General features: G+C 44.2%; 1 protein-coding gene across 2 annotated transcripts; it reads left to right on the plus strand.

Moving 5' to 3' along the window:
- The first annotated feature begins 843 nt into the window (after nt 1-843).
- Nucleotides 844-14,671, plus strand: LOC123795542 (glutathione S-transferase A3-like). Of its 2 annotated transcripts, none has more exons than XM_045802368.2 (7): nt 844-976; nt 7,712-7,816; nt 8,638-8,689; nt 9,682-9,814; nt 11,707-11,848; nt 13,321-13,452; nt 14,290-14,671. In XM_045802368.2, the coding sequence occupies exons 2-7, from the start codon at nt 7,730-7,732 to the stop codon at nt 14,413-14,415; spliced, it is 672 nt and encodes a 223-aa protein (XP_045658324.1). In that variant the 5' UTR covers nt 844-976; nt 7,712-7,729; the 3' UTR covers nt 14,416-14,671. The 2 variants fall into 2 exon arrangements, with proteins under 2 accessions (XP_045658324.1, XP_045658332.1); XM_045802376.2 differs by lacking the exon at nt 844-976 and adding an exon at nt 5,299-5,320.
- Nucleotides 14,672-16,778: the final 2,107 nt, after the last annotated feature.

A 16,778-nucleotide genomic window follows, 5' to 3' on the forward strand; every position in this document is an offset into this window, starting at 1 on the left:
GGATATTAACCCCTTAGCAGATATATCATCCATAAATATCTTCTCCCATTCAGGAGGTTGCCTTTTTATTTTGTTGATTGTTTCTCTTCTGTGCAAATCTTTTTATTTTGATGTAGTGCCAATAGTTTATTTTTGCTTTTATGTCCCTTGCCTTAGGAGACGTATCTAGAAAAATATTGCTAAGGCTGATGTCAGAGAAATTACTACCTGTGTTTTCTGCTAGGATTTTTATGATTCAGGACTCACATTTAGATCTTTAATCCATTTTGAGCTTATGTTTGTGTATGGTGTAAGAAAGGGGTCCAGTTTCATCCTTTTGCACGTTGCTGTCCAGTTTCCCCAACAACAGTTGTTGAACAGTCTGTTTTTCCCATGGCATATTCTTGCCTCCTTTGTTGAAGATTAATTGACCATATAAACGTGAGTTTGTTTCTGGGCTCTCTTTTCTGTTCCATTGATCTACAGTACCAAAAAAATCATTTATTATGTGTTTGAAACACATTTAATTGGGCGCCCCATCTTTTATCTAAAACCCAATATAAACAGTATTCCAGCGATCTGCTCGCCATTTACTCACATTAGCTCCCTGCTAGGCTCACGGTAGCGGTTTTTCATCTGCCTGGGTCCTGGCAGGCTCCATCTCAGTCCCAATTTATGAAAACCTCACAATTTCTTCCAAAAGCCATAACTCACTGCCTGGCAGAGAGAGTCCAATCAATCTGAAATTGTTTGTTTAATCTTTTCATTGCCAACCTTGAAAAGGAACATATTAACCAGTTGTTTCATAAGAGGATGACTTGCCATTTCCTTCTAATCTAGCACGGGAGCCAAGGCCCTGCGCACTGTGGGAGTGCCTTTTCCCTCCCTGAACTCTACCCCCATCACAGAGGAGGCGTTCCTTACTGTCAAAGAGCTTATAAACGCGTGAGGCTTGGCATGGAGCTGCTGAGCCTCCTGGGAGAGAGACTTTGGTAAGGTAAGTGCTGCTTTCATAAATCTCAGATGTTACCTCACATCCTCATCTCTAGGTTACCGGAAAACTACTTTAAAATGTGTCCTTAGCACAAGGAAAAGTCCTTTTTATACTCATATTGCGCCTTGGTGTGTTTAGGGCATAGCTCAAGTGTTGTTTATTCAATTGCTGTTGGACACATCTTTACAGGAATGTAAACATGAAGAGATTCGAAAACGAGGACATGAGAATTTAGATAGATAAATATTAATGGTATGAGGGGAAAAAAGAGTGAAACCATTTCAGCAATGGGAGACTATGACCAGTGCCAGAGAAAGTAGTGTTTGGGCCAGCTTTACTTTCTCTGTAGGTATAGCGGCCCCCCTGATGTGTGGTTTTGCTTTCTGTGGTTTCAGTTACATATGGTAACTAACCACAGTCTGAAAATATTAAATGGAAAATTCCAGAAAGAAAAATATTCATAAGATATAAATGTGCATTGCTTTTATTATAGCATATTGTTGTAATTCTATTTTATTACTAGTCATTGTTGTTAACCTCCTACTGTGCCTAATTTATGAATTAAACTTCATCGTAGGTATGTATATAGAGGCAAAAACATAGTACATATAGGGTTTGGTACTCTCCTGGTTTCAGGCATCCCCTGGGGGTGTTGGCACATAGCCACGCAGTTAAGGAAAACTATTGTAGTCAACACACAACAGTTGTGAATTACGATACTGCGATGCTATGTAGCCTGTGAAAATTAAAAATTAAGACTTATTATAATAGAAAAAAATTGTCTGAATGTCAGCAGAACTAGATTCCAAGTCTCTGCTCTGATTAGCTCGCTGATGAGGCCCATTCTCTCTCTAGGGTTCAACCAGCTCATGGCAACCTAGAGCAGGGCTGGAGCAGGGTTTCACAACCTTTGTCCTACTGACACTTTGGGCTGGCTTAGTCCCTGCCGTGGGGAGCTGTCCTGCCAATTGTCCTTTTGTTGTTGTTTAGTTAAAAAATACGTATTCTAGAAATGTACATTTAATTTGTTTCAAAGAATGTACTTGGCAATAGTCTTAACATACATATTTCCTCAAATTTGGAAACTTCACACCTTTAAAATATCTACACTGATAGTTCATTTACAAGTTTTATAAGAAATAGTCACTTTATCAATACTGTTGACACAGTTTAGATTCTCACAGTGTCTTTCCATCACTCAGTACTTGTAGAAAGAGCACAGTGCAGGGGTGAGGCTCCATCCTAGTGCCAGTGACAGACAGCCCAAGGAGCAGAATGAGAAGCCCCAATGGATAACAGGAGCGTGACTGTATTTTGCGAAACGGTCGTGCACACTATGCTGGAAAGGCTACATAGATACACCAGCCAAGCACAATCAACCATAAGATATTTCCAACTAAATAGCCAATAAATGTGTCTGTTAGGATAACACGGTTGATGAAAAGTAGGCAGATAAAGGCAGAATGACGAGTAGTTGATAAAAAACATTCAGAGGCGCATCAAGCATGGCCTCATGCCACATCAGAGGCATCTCTGATCTCTCCCCAATGGACGTTGTAGCACCCTCCCTTGTGGTTTTGACAACCAGCAATGCTTCCAGACGTTGCCAGATGGCCTTCAGGGTGCAGGCGAGCAAAATCACCCCCGTTGAAGAACCACTGGCTTACAGGACTTCCCGGACTCCCAGACTCAGGAGGTCCTGATGGAAAACTAGGTGATCGGCAGAGCATATCCTTCATTTTAAAAAGGCTCAGAAGTGCACCTAGCTAGAATGCACGGGTCATCAGAATCAGAAAGGAGGAGTCAACAATGTGCTGCTGTAAGTGTTAGTATCCGGGGGGACCGACAGGTTTTTGTACAGGCGAGACTAGAGTTTCAGTGACATCACTGTCACAATCCAGAAGCCATCCCGGCATAACAGAACCCACGGGAAAAAATACAGTACCTATGGCAGAAGGTATTGAGATGCCAAATGGGAAAAACGCTTTGCAAGATGCTAGAGAGAGCAGGACTGATGGGATGTGGCGTGATCCCAATCTGAAGGGGAGGCAGGCAGACAAGTGGGGGTGGAAGAGGCACGGAGCGTGAGGATGTCATGCCGTCGCTGGAGGCAGGAGCCAGCCTGGGCAGAAGGCACTGCATCCTCGGCTTACAGCCCGGCAGCCTTTGCCTTGCTGTGACTTGCTTGGCCAAGAGATTCATGATTCAGGGGTTGGAACCAATGACACTGGAGTCACCACTGGGCTGTCTCTGAGCTACCAGTTGTCTCCAAACCCTCTCGGGCAGGAACAAATCAGGTTCCTATCTTGTTCCTGTGCAGCCATGGTTTCTTAGTACGGGAAAGTGCTCAATGGTGCTAGTCGAGATAGTCGGAAGGAAGGAAAGCAGGAAAATACATGACACGTCAGCCAGACACAAAGTGTTGGAGAAGGTTCAGTGAAATGTCTGTTACCAGGTAAGGAACAGGATGTTGGAGAGAAGCGATCATTTCCGTCAAGTGTTGACAGGGAGACCCTGTACTAGCAATCCCATGCATGGGGCTGGAACCCATGTAGAGGAGCCTGGGGACAGGAAAGACTCCGGAGTGCCTGGATCAGGGAGCTGGTGGCATGGGGGATGGGCCAGACATGAGAGATGCTGCGGGGTGTATGGGGCAGGGGCAAAACCAGAAATCTGCTGACGTCTTAGGGCTACAAATGGCTGTGTTTAAGGATGTGCCAGACCTCCCTGAATCTTCATCGAAGGTCCTGCAGTTCAGGTTAGCACGTAGTCAGTATGACCGGTCTTTCCACACAAGCCAGATAAATGATTGTCTGACTCTGGTTATATGTAAAATCTGATTCCTACTGGAGCTCTGTGGGTCAAGAGGTAGATAGAGACACACAAAGGGATGGATAAATAGGCAGAGAGATGAGCTAGACAGACAGACAGAAGAAGGATGTGTGCTACCCAAGGAGCCCGAGCCCCACCTTTGCCCAGGAGCAGGGAGCAAGAGGGAACTTGCATCTACTGATCCCTATTATGAGTTTCAGGTACATGATCTCACTTAACTTTCTCAAGAGTAAATGTAACCATCTGTGCTTCTAGAAGAGAGAATTGAAGTGCAGAGATTCAACGACCTGGCCGAGTGTATGTACTCAGAAGCAGGGGACTTGGCATTTGTCTCTAAGGCTCCCTTCTCTCTCTCTGATCCACACACTGATTAGGACCGCATCCAGAGACATAACTCCTTCCATTTACGACTGGAATTAGCATAGGATATTCTCCTTTGGAGGAATAGGAGCCTACATTTTAATTAAGGTAAAGTTTACTTCTGTAAGTGCTCAGTTTACTCACAGTTCTTCAGGGTGTCAAAGTCAAGCAAGGTGTGCTTGTATTAATATTCTTCTTATCAAGCCCCTGTAAATGAGCTAACCAAAAAGGAACTTGAGAATTCCATATTTCCCCCTCTGCCTCCCTCAACCGGTGTTTGGCTAATGGGCTCTGAACGGGAATAAATAAACAAGGGTCTCAGAGAGAAGCATAGAATGTGTGAACGTGTTACATGGTTTTAAAAGCCTAGGACCTGGGGCGCCTGGGTGGCTCAGTCGTTAAGCGTCTGCCTTCGGCTCAGGGCGTGATCCCGGCGTTGTGGGATCGAGCCCCACATCAGGCTCCTCCGCTATGAGCCTGCTTCTTCCTCTCCCACTCCCCCTGCTTGTGTTCCCTCTCTCGCTGGCTGTCTCTCTATCTCTGTCACATAAATAAATAAAATCTAAAAAATAAAAAAATAAAAGCCCAGGACCTGAAATCAGATGACTTCCAACTAAGCCAACACTCGCACAACCCACGAGGGGAGGAAAGCTGCTTTGTCTCTTTGTGCTTCAATTTGCGCCTCTTGAAAAGAGGCTACTAGAAGCTGTTTCCGGGGTTGGCCTGGGGGTGGTCACGCTCCCCAGATACGGAGGGCCAATCAGGAACATAGGTGTGTGGCTCTACGGCCAATCTTCGAGTCTCTTCAGTTCTCATTTTCTGCTGACCACGCAAAGTTCTGTGACAACTTTTGCCCCAGGCTTAATCAGGCCCCTGGAGACCTCCGGTTCAAAAGGGGAACACATTTGATTATCTCGGGAGCCTTATGATAAAATATTATATAAGGTAACATCATTTCCTTTTGTACCCTGACCCCCAGTCGGTGGGTAAGGCAGTGTGAGGCCTTTTATCACACCTCGGTGACCTGCAGCTCAAAACACGCTCAGCACAAGCGGCATTCTCCTGTTCATTCTGCTGAGTCACGGCACCTCCAACCCCCGTGATAAGAAAGTACAATCAACAAAATCTCCAGTTACAGGACAAATGACTTGATAAGTACGGTTCCAAACAGTTCTTTACTTACTTTTTTTTTTTTTTAAGATTTTGTTTATTTCTTTGGGGGTGCAGAGGGCAGAGAGGGAGGGAGTAGCAGACTTCCCGCTGTGGAGGACCCTGGGATCATGACCTGAGCCGAAGGCAGAGGCTTAACCGACTGAGCCAGCCAGGCGCCCCAACAGTTCTTTATTTTCTAAAGGTTAGCACTACCCAGGACCACGTGAAAAATGTGGACATTGAGAACATTTTGATATCTAAAATTCAAGTCACACACACTTTTTCAGAGATATAGCCATTTGAGGTACTTTTTCGGAGTAGTATTGTCAGAGTCCGGAGCTGATGGCCAAGAAAGAATTCTTGAGACTTTTTCTTTCGGTGCAAAAAACGTGGTTTTATTAAAGAACAGGAACAGGACCCATGGGCAAGAAGAGCCACGGTGGCCCCGGAGGCGGGGGGTGGGGGGGTGGGGAGTCCCAAACTAAGGTTCTTTTTCCCTCTAGCAAAGCATTATCATTAAGACATTTGGGAGTTTCCTGGAGTAATGTTACACCCTGCCTATCTCAAGTGTTTGTCAGTGGACTGTAGGTTATGCGGCCATTTAATTTTATTTACATTTCCTTCTGTCTTTGTTTCCTACTTTACATTTGGTAAAGAGAAGTATCTTTTTGTCCCAAACTCTGCAACATAATTTTGCAAAAGAGAATCTTAATGTTTTGTGAACAGAACCTGGGATTTGCACAGAATAGGCACCTGTTCCTTTTTAAGACCTGGCTTTGGGACTCCTGATTTTAACAAGTCCTGTGTGTTTCCATTCACATCTATGATGGAACATCCATTGTTTGAGCCGTTGGGTTTCACTGTCCGGTTCCCTGCTATGTTCGCTTATCATACAGGCTGGGGTGGAACAAGGGCTTTCAGACTTCACTGACCAGGCAGAATGAAAGTATCCCTTACCATTATACAGGTCAAATGAGTGTGCACTTGAGTACACGCAGATACACACAACAAACACACATTTGAAGTGAAAACCTCCCGAGATGATATTTATGTTTCTACTTGTAATGCACTCAGATATTTTCTATTTTCTTCTACTTCACTTTAAAAATTGGTGGACCTCACAATCCACTGAAGTATTGTTGTTTCAAAAATACCAACATAGAGGGGCGCCTGGGTGGCACAGCGGTTAAGCGTCTGCCTTCAGCTCAGGGCGTGATCCCAGCGTTCTGGGTTCGAGCCCCACATTAGGCTCCTCCGCTATGAGCCTGCTTCTTCCTCTCCCACTCCCCCTGCTTGTGTTCCCTCTCTCGCTGGCTGTCTCTATCTCTGTCGAATAAATAAAATCTTAAAAAAAAATACCAACATAGAAAATAAAGCCTTTGGTTTTGAATAGAAGAGGGTTTGAATCCCAATTCCACCGCTTACTTTGGGTAAGTTACTGTAGGAACCTCAGTATCGTCAACTTTAAAATGACAGTAATAATAGAACCCACTTCAGGTGATTTTTGTAGGATGAAATGAAGATAACTAGGTCAGTATGCCCATTGTAGGACAGCTGCTGAAGAAATGTTATGTTCATTCCTGTAAAGTTAATGCAGTAACATCCCCTCTTCCAGATTACGAAATAACACCAAGTAAGGGTAGAATGTAGAATTCCAAAAAAACTAAGGGAATTAGTGTCCTGTGTCTATGGAAAGAATTTTGAGCTATAGGCGAGTCTCAGCTCTAATTTTACTTTAAACAAAAACAGCATAACAGCCAAGGAGTGGAGAACTGACTCTGCCTCTCCTCTCCTTCTTGTCGGTGAAGTCCCCTGGTTTCAGCGTCCCTCACAGGCTCCCAGGGCCAGCACTTATGTGGGTTCCAGCCCTACTCTTCGTTTTAGTCCTAGGTGTGGACTTCCACGTCCATCACTAACTAGAGAAGGACTATAGACACGTCTTTTCATCTCTGAGACTTGTTCTCAATAAATGATATGGGTATGATAAGAACCAGTTCATGGGGCTGTTATGAAGATTAAAGCTATAATGTATCCAAAGGGACTAGCATTGGGTCATGATCATTAGGAGGTTTTCAAGAAATATCAATTCCCTAATCTTTCCCCCTCCCCCTAATGCTCATGCTTACATCCTTACTGTACACTCTCACCTGTTACCCTGCCAAGACAATCAGGTTCAACCCAATAGAGATATGAATATGGTTTAGAACAATTTCCCAGGGTTGGCTACTGATGGATGAGAATTTGGGCCATGAAAGACATTCTAGGGACGCTTCCAACTCAGCCACGAGGAAGGCAGATACTCCTTCAGCGTTGTTGGTGCTATTTGACCCTATACCAAAAACTACATTTTTACATCTGTGATATTCATTCATTTGTTCTTTCATTCATGTTTAGAGAACTTCGGAGACGACCATGGCGGGGAAACCCAAGCTTCACTACTTCAATGGACGAGGCAGAATGGAGTCCATCCGGTGGCTCTTGGCTGCAGCAGGAGTAGAGGTTAGATCTGAGTCCTGTCATCTTAAATCGGATCTAAAATTGACTCTAACAAAGTACGCTTCTCACATAAGCTGAGAGAATTTTCTTACTAAATGACTGGCAAGAGTTTTGCGTTAAAAAAATTGTCAGCTGGGGTGCCCAGGTGGCTTAGTTGGTTAAGTCTCCGACTCTTGATTTCGGCTCAGGTCGTGATCTCAAGGTTGTGAGATTAGTCCCACACCGGGTTCTGCACTGGGTGTGGAATCTGCTTGGGATTCTCTCTCCCCCTCCCTCTGCCGTACCCCTCCCACTCACACACTCTTTCTCTAAATAAAAAGAAAAAAAAATTGTCAGCTATTAGTAGATGAACAGGTTTAGGGCTCCTGGGTAGCTCAGTCAGTTAAGCCTCTGCCTTTGGCTCAGGTCATGATCTCGGGTCCTGGTATGGAGCCCCACATAGGGCTTCCTGCCCAGAGGGAATCTGCTTTTTCCTCTCCCTCTGCCCCTCCCCTGCTCATGCTTTCTCTCTCTCTCACTCTCTCCCTCTCTAAAATAAATAAATAACATCTTAAAGAGAGAGAAAGAGAGAGAGAGAGAGATGAACATATTTGACCTAATATATTATTAAAATTTCTTTTCATCAAAGAACATCAATAATTAAAATAACTGAAGGAAACTAAGCTCAGTGAGTAGTCTTTATTTAGATTTGGATTTAAGCCAACTATAAAATATCATTTATGACATGTGTGCAACAATTGGAAACATGAACCTTGATCTTAGATGATTTTAAAGAAGCATTGTTGATATTGTAGCTGTGCTAATTCACTGTTTCTGCTCTCTAGTTTGAAGAGATATTTATAGAAACTCCAGAAGACTTGAATAAGTTAAAGAATGGTAAGACCAAATATCGAATTCCTTGGATGAGGGTATTGGGTAGAAGTCATAAGTTGAGGTTTTAACACCTACTTGTGAGGGTGATGGGAGTTGGGGGTGGTGGAAAGGAAGAAAGGTGGCTCCAATGTAAAGAGTGGGGCTCCTTGGGCTGGTCTTCCATCTCACTCAGGGCTAGGAAGGGCTTGAACTCTGAGTATTTGCTAAAGGAACCATGCCCCTTTTCCTGCGAATGACCTCTCTTTGCTCTCTCCAGCTTTTATGCACCCCGAGTGAGCTGGGTCAGTTCAGCTTCCCACACAGCCTGCCCATCCAAGGTCCTTCAAACACAAGCAGTAGAGCAAAGAAGTAGAAATAGGCCAGCAGTTGCTGTGAGTTCTTTTCTCTGGTGTGGTTGACAAGGTCACACCTAGCAATATTATAGACTCAGAGAATGAGATGGTGTTGCATTGGTTGAAAGGCCAGGTGACAGTATGAAGAGGGAGATGAAGAACAAGGTCCAACGCGACAAACATCAGCAGACTCAGTAAAGCAGGGCCTGCCTTGCACACACTGTTCAGTGGTAGAACTGAAAGAGCACATAAAACACCCTACATAGAAATCTCTTTTAGAATTGGCATAATTCTTTTAGAATGTGCTTAATGGCATAAGTGCCTTTGAAATACAGGTCGTGCTGTCCCTGTTACAGCTTCCCTCAAAATTTCCTAACACATCTATGAAAGTAAATCAGTTGCAAAAACTACAGGAACCTACCATGTATCTGCATGGGAAAGAAAAAGATAAATGAAATAATAGGTGAAAAGTGAGAGGCCGACTGAAAACAAAGAGGATTATGGGAAGCTAAAAACAAAATGCTGTTTTGTTGAAATGTGACCAGGCAATAATTTTTTGTTTTCTTTTATGTCTTAAATCATGGCAACGAATGATTTTTCATGCTAAAAGAGTATGATCCAATGAGACATTTCACTCTGCTTCTACCTTTCTTCTTTCAAAAGATGGATATCTGCTGTTCCAGCAAGTGCCAATGGTGGAAATGGATGGAATGAAGATAGTACAGACCAGAGCCATTCTCAACTACATCGCCACCAAATACAACCTCTATGGGAAAGACATAAAGGAGAGAGCCCTGTACGGCATTTTTTCTGTTCTTTCATGAACAATTGATGTGAAAATTTGGGTTCTTCCTTGGGTGAGCTGGACTATGTTAGGGAGATCATGGCCAACAGCAGCACAAGACTTGGTGGTATAGACTGAGGTCCAACACCACAGAGATCCGTGAGGATGAGGGATTCTACTTGGAGTGGATTCACCAAGTGGGGTTACAGAAAAGGAAGCAGTCCATGGAGAGAGCACATATGGTGACAGAGTTTTCCTAAGGTTGATGAACTATGAAGCCGGAAAGATGGTGGGGTCATCACTGCAGATACTCAGGCTGCTGGATACCAGCCAACAGCTAGAGACGAAGGACAACGTGTCTGAGTATGTAGCAGATAAGGCTAGGGAACAGAAAGGTCCAAAGGAGCTGGTTCTAAAGGTTCATAAATCACAAGAATGCTGACCAAGAACTTCACTTTCCAGCCTGTTATATGGACTGCCACTTGACAAGGGTGAGGAGAGCCTGGTCCTCAAGATGCCAAGGTTATCTTGAGCATTTTGATACAGGACTAAAGCAGCCAGATTTTAGTCAATACAACCATAACTGTGGGTTCTCTTCTCTGTTGCGATGAGACCACATGATTGAAATTTAAATCTCAGAAGACTCTGTTACCAGTTACTCAAAAAGTTAAACATAGATTTAGCATCTGCCAGCAACCCCATTACTAGGTATACAAACAAGACAATTGAAAATGCATCCACACTAGAACTTGTACACAAATGTTTATAGCAGTGTTGTTCTTACTGTTCAAACAGTGGAAATGACACAAACGTGCATCAGCTGATCAGAGTGGTTGGAAGATTGGCCTATCCATCCATGGAATATTACTTGGCCATGAAAAGGAATGAAGCACTGATGCATGGTTAAACTATGGATGAACCTTACAAACCTCATGTTACATCAACCAGACACAAAGGCACATATTATATGATTCTATTTGTATGAAATATCCAAAACACTCGAGTCCATAGAAACAGAAAGTAGTTCAGTGGTTGCCAGGGGCTGGAGGAGGGAAGAAATTGGAATGGGTATAAAAGCATAGAGCATTTCTTTTGGAAATATGAAAATACTCTAGTTAGAGTGGTGATGGTACACAAATCTGTGTTTTTACTAAAAACCACAAACTTGTGCACTTGACATGTGTATATATTAAGGTATGTGAATTATGTGTTAATAAGGATTTTATTAAAAAAAACTCTTATAGGAAGCCCAGTTTGGAACAATAAAACCAAATCTCCTAGAATATGTACTGATTGAAATGTACAACGAATTTTACCCTCCTAGGGGCTATTTTAGATGAAGGCTTGAGAAATGCACACAAGGTCAGAGTTGGGCAACTGTATGTGGGTAAGGTTGGGGAAGATAATTGGAAAACCTACTGGTATAGGGCACATAATGGGCTTCGGTGTGTAACAGGCTGAGACAGGAAGGGGACATGACTGATGGCTGTGCCAGTTACTGTCTCTAGAGATCACTTAGGTGCCAGGGCTTAGCCACATGAGTCACACTACCTTTGTGCACATGACAAATCACAGCAGATATGGCAAGCCCTAGGTACGGTCCCTGTGGGTACGTGCAGGATCGCACCAATCTCTCTGTGACTCTGGACAGGCCACCAATGCTCTCTGTCCCTCTCTCTGGTCAGGTATACAATGGAAATTTTAGACAGATATCTACATCAATGGCTTGTTCTAGAACAAAGTGTTCATATCAAGTAAATATCAGAGCTGCATGGGTGGCGTATAAAAATGCATCCGATGGGAGCCGAGCTCCTTTGCCACCTCCTGATGCCCATTCTTGTGCAATTTTCAGCTGTAAAATCAAGGCAGAAGACATTTGACAACTTGGTCACTTTGTCTTTCAGGATAGATATGTACACAGAAGGTATGGCAGATCTGAATGAGATGATCATTGTTTTGCCTCTATGCCCACCTGATCAAAAGGATGCCAAGATTGCCCTGATCAAAGAGAGAACGACAGATCGTTATCTCCCCGTGTTTGAAAAAGTAAGTGGACTGCTGAGCGCTTTGGGGCCCTGGACTTAGAGGACAAGGAAAGATGGTGCCTGACCGGCCTTCCTCAGGCACTGACCTTCACTTCCAGGGAGCTAATGCCACTGCAGTGCCCTAATTCTCAAGGCATTTTATAAAAGCGGACTGTGAGGCAGGATTGTACTAGTTATACCCGAATTTCAGTTTTCCGGCAAGACTTCAACTCACCAGGACCCAATCTAGAATTCTCTTTTCGGCAGACCTCCATGGTCATAGTCAGAGCTTGGGCTGTTGAAGGCCTGAGAGCCACACTGGATGTTGGAATAGATCTTGCAGAGCACCACGCAGGGGCTTTGATCCAAGAGGAATACAATGACAGCAATGTGTCAGGAGAGACTCTGGCAACATGGGTAGGGAGACATGAGACCAGTTGCCCTTCAGGAGAATATGGTAGCATTTTAGGGATGGATGGATGAGATGTGTCTGGACAGAGATGGGGCAGTGGGATGGAGGTGAACAGACAGATGGAGAGATGTTAAGGAAAAATTAATTGACGTACGTGAAGACATGGCTCTCAGACTTGAGAGGGAAGTCATGCCAACTTTCCATCACTATACATAGTATGTATCTTAGTTAATGTTTCTCCTGGGAGGTAAGAGGAGAACGTTTCAGATCAAAAGTACCTGAAATTGTGCTAAATAAAAACTATGGGTCAAAAAAAAAAAAAAAGGATTGTAGGAGATACAGGGGGCCATACATAGAATGAAAGGATTAATACGGACACACCCATCTTTACAAGGCATTAGATCATTCTGTCAATCACTGAACAAATGTTAAGTCATTGCTTGTGTGTTGGCCCTATTCAAGGAGGAAAGAATTCATAGTAATCAGAAAATACTCTCTCCTGACTCTTGTGGTGTTGAGAGTTTGGGGCACCTTCACATGATGAAGTCCCGAACAGTCTTCCCATTTGAGCACAGCTATACTTTGAAATCACAGAGTCCTATGATAAGATAAATGAAAATTGTATATTACTATATAGCATTTGAAGTTTTATTATATTCTTTGCCTAATAATTATCCATATTTCCTTATGTATACACAGTCTGAAAGGGTACTTGCCAAAATTTCCTGAAGTTGGTGGTACCATAGGGTTTTCTCTCCATGTTATCATTTGCACATTATTGGAAGACTTTAATAAATTTCATGAACTTCCCCAACATTTTATTGGGAAAAGTCGCATACGTCAGAATAGTTGAAAGAGATGTAGAGTGGACACGTGTTTTAGGGAGACATTAGCCAGGGCTTCAGCTGAGGGAAAGAACAGCCCAGACCCAGTGTCTCAGTGAGTCAGGGAAAATGCAGAGGGTCCGAAGCCCACACCCGCTCAGTGAGGCAGCAGAGGTGGGGAGGTCGGGCTGGAGAGCAGGGAGGAGCGGAGGGGCCTGACTGTGCCTGAGCTCATGATTGATTCCTCAAATCCTCCAGGTGTTAAAGAGCCATGGACAAGACTACCTTGTTGGCAACACGCTGAGCAGGGCTGACATTCACCTGGTTGAACTTCTCTGCTATGTGGAAGAGATTGACCCCAGTCTTCTGGCCAACTTTCCTCTGGTGAAGGTGATCTCTCTCACAGCTTTCAGGAGGGAAGGCTCACATCTCCCAGCTCAGGATCTGACATTAGAACTCGCGTCCCATCATTATGCAGATCTTCTCAGCCCCATGACTCCCTCCAGAGTTAGCTCCTAGGGGCTGGTTGAGGCACAGAATCTTGTTGTGCCAAGGACATTTGAGGTGGACGCTTCCCCAAGAAGAACAGCTTCTCTTCACCAGGAGAGGGACCCAGGGCTCAGCATCAACTTTCCCATCCCCATTCCATGATGCTTTCTGTCCTTGTTTTCTCTGGGGTTTCCCTTCCCAGCGGTGTCGCCTTTCCTTCATGTGTCTGCCTGAGCAGGTCTCCTTCCCTCTGCTTCCTTCCCTCCACCCCTGCTCCTAATGACAGACATCATGTTTCTCTGGGCAGAGTCTCCCACTCTCAGTGGGCTGACTGGTTTACCTTTCTAAATGTTCTGTCTTCCGTTCCAGGGAAGTTTTCCTATATTTTCATTGTCTGTCTGGAGACTGTGTGTGTGTCAATATCTAACAGACACATTCCTCTTCCTTGTGTTGCACAGGAGGGGTGAATCTACAGGATTTATGTGTAGGGAAGGAGATAGGGAAGACCTGAAACCAAAATGAGCCTGAAAGAGAGATGTCTTTGGGGGAAATGGCATTGAGCTGTCTTTTGTTCCTGTAACCATCATGTCTCCCTGGGTGTCGTTTCCCAGCCTCACACTGGTGCGGATGGTGGGGACTCAGTTGGTCCTTGCAGGAGGGTCTCTGATTCCCTGGCTTGTGCTAATGCCGGGGTCGGTCTTTGGCTCCAATTTGAGGCTGTGCCCTTGTGCATTGCAGGCCCTGAAAACCAGAATCAGCAATCTCCCCACCGTGAAGAAATTTCTGCAGCCTGGCAGCCCGAGGAAGCCTCCCATCGATGAGAAAAGTTTAGAACAGGCCAGGAAGATTTTCGGGATGAAGTGAAGCAGGGATGGATGCCCAGCACATGCAGGACCAACCTGCTGAGGTTTTTCTAGCAAGGAAGTGTGTTACCTAGATGTAAACCTGGCTATTGTAAGGCTAGGAAACTTTTGAAAAGTTTAAGTGCTAATTTCATTAGAAATTATGCAGATTTAGTTGCAAAACAATTTGTTTTGTTTTGTTCAAATATCAAATCATGATCACTTCCTAGGATGCCTCTTGGCCTTAAAAATAAATAAAGGGAGTAAGATTTCATGAATTCTTTCTTTGATCTATTAAAGAATTTTCATTATGGCTATCATGTACCTTGTCAAAAAGAGTGAAGTAGAAATTTTCATGTGACATTTTACTAAAACAAAAATAGTCCCTTTCTTTTGTAGTTTGCTATGTTTCTGATTCGCAACCTAAAGGATTTTCTTTCCTTCTTCCATGCTTTCTTTCTTCCTTTCCTTCCTTCTCTTTCTTTCTCTCTTTCACTTTTTCTTTCTAGCTTTATTTTTTTCTTCTTTTTTGATACAGAACCATTTTTCTTCAGGTAATCTTTTTTTTTCCTGTTCGCTTATGGAACTTATATTTCTTTTATGTGTAATATAGAACATTCCATATTCCAGGAGACGGGTTAATAATTATAAATAAGCCAGATACAGTCTTTGCCCTATGGGGGTTACTGTAGTGACAAAAACAAAAAATCCCCGGGTAATTCTAATCCCAAATCATGCACACCTTGTATATCATGTTCCTAGGGCTGTTGTGACAAATGACCACAAATTGAGTGGGTCAAAACCATAAAATGTATTCCCTCACAGTTCTGGAGGCTCTTTGTGTGGAATGAAGGTATGAGCAGGGCAATGCTCTTTCTGAAGGCATTAGGGAAGGATCCTTCCTTGACTCTTCTTAGCTTCTGATGGTTGCTGGCAATGCTTGGCACTTCTTGGCTAGTAAATGACTAACTTCCATCTCTGCCCCTCTTGTCACATGGCCTACACACGTGTGAGTGTGTGTGTGTGTGTAAGTGTGTATGTCTATCCAAAGTTCTCTCTTTTTCTAGGAACACCAGGAATCAAGTCTGGGCCCACCCTAATCCGGTATGACCTCATCTTAACTTGACTACAACTGCAAAGACCCTATTTCCAGATAAAGTCACATTCATAGGTACCCAGGATTAAGATTTCAACCTCTCCTTTCTGGGGACACAAGTCACTTTATAACTTCATGCTAGGGCAAGAGATCATACTGAGCATGAACCTAATTGGGAGACATTTGCTTGAATCTGTGAGTCCTTCATGGTCTGTCATGAGGGGGCAGTTTGGATTTTGTTCCAAGGAAAATAGGGTGCCCCCGAGGTGCAGCCATATAGCCTGCTTTCCCAGCCTGATGTACATATAGTCAAATCACATCTTTTTAATATTCATTGTAAGTCACTCAAGCATCCATCTTGAAATAGCAAGAACGTTCTTCCCCACGCAGTCTCTTTTGTAACGGTAAACCCAGCGTCCTAGGGGTTTACTCCATTCAAGGAGTCAAGTAGCCCTGACACTGAGCAAAAATCCCAGCAGCGGTCTGCTGCAGTACCTGTTCTTGGCTGTCCCTCGGGCCGCATGGAGTTCTTCTGTCCCACAGACTGCCTGATCTGAGGCGCTCGGGTTGAAACCCTCGTCCACCATTTGTCCATCTGGGCAGCAGCATCGTCTTGCTCTAGCTTCAGAGAGAAGGAAGGGGAGGTCTCCCTCCCTGCTGTCACTCAGGCCTGGGATCTTTACATGAAGATATGTAGTCCTTTTCCCCCCAGCACGTTGCTCTGCAGGAGAGAGTGGAACGTCGCGTGATGTGAAGCCTCAGCTGTCTACTGAGCCTATAACGTGGGCTCCTCCAAGAAACACAGGCTCAGTGGGGCTGAGCCCAGGGCCCTAGCCCTGACTGCCCATTTTCATAGTGTGAACTTCCCCACGGTTGCATAGGGCACGGCAGACACATACATGGGGGACATGGCTTGTGTCCTTTATGTCTACTCAGCGTTAGGTCAATGCAGCCCAAGCAAGATGTGCTAAGTTGTCTTCCCAGGAGGCTCCCATTTCCCTTTGCATTTACGCGCTCTCTTTCCTGCTCGGGACTCCTCAAGGTGTTTATGAGGAGGAGGGGCCTTTGTTATCTATCCTTCCAATGATATATCCTTACACCCTTGCTCCAGAACAGAGGTCCTCAACCTCATCACAACCAGCCTTCCCCAGTTTATAACATATTTTATAATTCCTTTTAATGATCTTTTTAAAAAAGTATTTATTTGAGAGAGAGATCACAAGCAGGGGAAGGGGCAGAGGGAGAGGGAGAAGCAGACTCCCTGCTGAGCTGGAAGCCCAACGTGGGAC

Source organism: Ursus americanus, chromosome 29, assembly GCF_024610735.1.
Source record: "Ursus americanus isolate L20-20 chromosome 29, mUrsAme1.1.p, whole genome shotgun sequence".
Taxonomy (NCBI): domain Eukaryota; kingdom Metazoa; phylum Chordata; class Mammalia; order Carnivora; family Ursidae; genus Ursus; species Ursus americanus.